We start from the raw sequence: 3,264 nt of genomic DNA, 5'->3' as shown, positions 1-3,264 counted from the left end.
GTCGGAGCAGCTGTCTCTCACCTGTCTGTCTCTCACCTGTCTGTCTGCAGGCGGAGTGTCGGAGCAGCTGTCTCTCACCTGTCTGTCTCTCACCTGTCTGTCTGCAGGCGGAGTGTCGGAGCAGCTGTCTCTCACCTGTCTGTCTCTCACCTACTGTCTGCAGGCGGAGCGTCGGAGCAGCTGTCACTCACCTGTCTGTCTCTCACCTGTCTGTCTGCAGGCGGAGTGTCGGAGCAGCTGTCTCTCACCTGTCTGTCTCTCACCTACTGTCTGCAGGCGGAGTGTCGGAGCAGCCTGTCTGTCTCTCACCTGTCTGTCTGCAGGCGGAGTGTCGGAGCAGCTGTCTCTCACCTGTCTGTCTCTCACCTACTGTCTGCAGGCGGAGTGTCGGAGCAGCTGTCTCTCACCTGTCTGTCTCTCACCTGTCTGTCTGCAGGCGGAGTGTCGGAGCAGCTGTCTCACCTGTCTATGGCGGTGCTGTTTGAGGTGTGGTTGCTGTCTTGTTCTCGGTGTTTTCCGTCTCGCTGTCTGTGGCAGACGGGCAGACAGATGTTGAGCAGCTGGAGACATCAGCCTGCAGTGGTGGAGCAGTGGAGCCGAGTCATCGCCGCCCTGACCTCCAGGTAAACAAACACACCTGTAGTTCTCAGTACCACCTCTGAGCTCATGGCAGTATTTATATTTGTGTTGTGGGTTCAGGTTGTTGCTGCTGACCTTCGGCCCGTCCTTCCCTCCCTTTAAAATCCCAGATGAAGACGCTGCTCTGATCCCTGCAGACATGGATGAAGAGCGAGTCCCTCACACCTGGTTCAGGTTCCTGCACCTGCTCAGGTAACACTCACTCACTACAGGTAAATGTCCTAAATGTATGTTTTGTTGTTTTTTCAGTATTTGAAATATCATGAAAAATATGTCCTGTAACTCTCAGCAGGCAGTTTTTCCATTGAACCGTTCTCTTCCCCTCAGGAGGCTCAGCTCTACACCTTTTTCCTATGCAAGCTTTTTGCTGCTATAAGTTAAACCTGTCCATGTTCCCTTGGTTCATGAGTTACATATGCCACAGTATCTTTTCTGGTTGTATAGACAACATGAGTGTGGTTCTTCTTTAGTTCTCCACAGAGCCTCCAACATGGCCGCTGGGAAATGTTTTTATGTTGAGCGTTGAGCTTCCTGAGGCGACCCTGATAACACATCCACAATCATTTCATATCTTCCACTGGGTCCGTCGTCGCTTGTCCTCAAATACTTTTCCTAACTATATTATCCCCAAATTTTATTGGATCCTTTATATTCCACTGCTTTATGCTTTTATTTTTCTTTCTTATTGTGGTGGAGAGGGTTTTGGTTCCCTAGGAACCTGAGGACTGTGTTGTCTGGAGCCCCTCTCCATCCTATTGGTCCACCACCCATGAGAAGAACCGTGGGGGTCGGGTGCGCTGCCCCAAGGGTGGCGGTGAAGGTCAGTGGCCTTGACGGCAGTGGAGCTTGTGCAGGAGGTAGAGCGCTAGATCTGGTGGAGTTTACCAGTGGATGAGGTGGTGGGAGGGAAAACTGCTGCATGTGCAAACACACTGAACAGCAGTTTGGAGTATTCGACCTTCTTGGAGATCCTGTATTGGGCTCCTGTAGAGGACTCCATAGTTCTGCTGGGAGACTTCAACGCACATGTGGGCATTGATGGAGACATGGAGACACCTGGAGAGGCGTGATTGAGAGGACTGGCCTCCCTGATCTAAACGGAGTAGTTGTTTGTTGTTGGACTCCTATGCCCATCATGGATTATCTAGAATGACCACTGTTTGTACATAAGGATGACTTAAGACTTAAGGTCTTAGGTGCCTGAGGGGCTATAAGCCTCTAACACCGTGGTGGACACTGGTGGTCAGGGAAGCCCTCCAACTGAGGGAATTTTCTGCCGCACCGCTGACGTGACAAAAAGACAGCTGAGCCAGAAGGCAAAGCTATTGATCTACTGGTCAATTTTTGTTCCTACTCACCTATGGTCATGAAGGCCGGGTCAAGACTGAAAGTACTAGAACGCGAGTATAAGCGGCCATAATGGGGTTTCTCTGGACGGGGGCTGGCCTTTCCCTTAAGATAGGGTGAGAACCCAAGTCAGCATGAGGAACTCGGAGTGGAGCTGCTGCTCCTTTGCGTTGAAAGGAGCCAGTTGAGGTGGTTTGGGCATCTTGTAAGGATGCTGCTGCTCCCACGACCCAAACTGGGATAAGTGCTTGACTGATGGAGGGATGGAGTTTTCAACCCACAGACATGTATGTTGTAGAACTCTGAGCATTATGTGATCACTAACTACAGTAGATCTTCTTCAAGCATCAGTAACTTCTTTTTCCAGTAACCCAGTGGACCTCAGCCACCTGGGGATTGTCGGTTCAACTCCTTCCTCTCAGCAGGAGGCGTTGAGTGGAGATAGTCAGCTGCCAAATGTCTTCTTCAGAGCCATGAGAGGAGTCAGCGCGCTGGTCGATGCCTTCCTGGGTACACTGACATCTATCTATCTACCTCCCTACCTACCTCCCTACCTCCCTACCTACCTCCCTACCTACCTACCTCCCTACCTCCCTACCTCCCTACCTACCTCCCTACCTACGCTGTCATATAGAGCAGCTCTAGACCGTACTCTTTGTAAAAAGAATACAGCAGTTCCCACCATGAGCAAACACCTGGCCACACAGGCAAGGAAAATCTCCCTTCAACAGGTAAAAACCTTGAGCAGGACCTGGACTCAGAGGGGGGGAAAGTCATCTGCCTCAAACAGCTGGAGAGAGAGAGACAGCACAGGGGGAAAGTGAACACACAGTAGCCCAACACAGAGATGTAAAATAATACTAATATAAGCTTTATCAAAGAGGAAAGTCTTAAGCCTACTCTTAAATGTGGAGATGGTGTCTGCCTCCTGAACCCAAACTGGAACCTGGTTCCACAGGAGAGGAGCTTGATAGCTGAACGCTCTGGCTCCAAGTCTACTTTTGGAGACTCTAGGAACCACAAGTAACCCTGCATTCTGGGAGCGCAGTGCTCTGGTGGGGTAGTAAGGTACTATGAGCTCTTTAAGATAAGATGGTGCCTGACCATTAAGAGCTTTGTAGGTAAGAAGAATGATTTTAAATTCTATTCTGGATTTTACTGGAAGCCAATGCAAAGAAGCTAAAACAGGAGAAATATGATCTCTTTTCCTGGTTCCTGTCAGAACACGAGCTGCAGCATTCTGGATCAGCTGAAGAGTCTTAATGGACTTTTTCGAGC

General features: G+C 50.1%; 1 protein-coding gene across 1 annotated transcript in view; it reads left to right on the top strand.

Annotated features, from left to right (window-relative positions):
* Positions 1 to 3,264, top strand: part of LOC123987206 (ral GTPase-activating protein subunit beta-like) — a 55,726-nt gene that overhangs the window by 12,579 nt on the left and 39,883 nt on the right. The window contains exons 4-6 of the mRNA XM_046075873.1: positions 437 to 623; positions 700 to 831; positions 2,354 to 2,496. Coding sequence (XP_045931829.1) covers positions 437 to 623; positions 700 to 831; positions 2,354 to 2,496 — 462 coding nt within the window. The remainder of the gene's footprint in view (positions 1 to 436; positions 624 to 699; positions 832 to 2,353; positions 2,497 to 3,264) is intronic.

The sequence above is a fragment of the Micropterus dolomieu genome, linkage group LG18 (genome assembly GCF_021292245.1).
Source record: "Micropterus dolomieu isolate WLL.071019.BEF.003 ecotype Adirondacks linkage group LG18, ASM2129224v1, whole genome shotgun sequence".
Lineage (NCBI taxonomy): Eukaryota > Metazoa > Chordata > Actinopteri > Centrarchiformes > Centrarchidae > Micropterus > Micropterus dolomieu.
The sequence above is the reverse complement of the archived record's forward strand: the minus strand, read 5'-3'. Positions and strand labels throughout refer to the sequence as shown.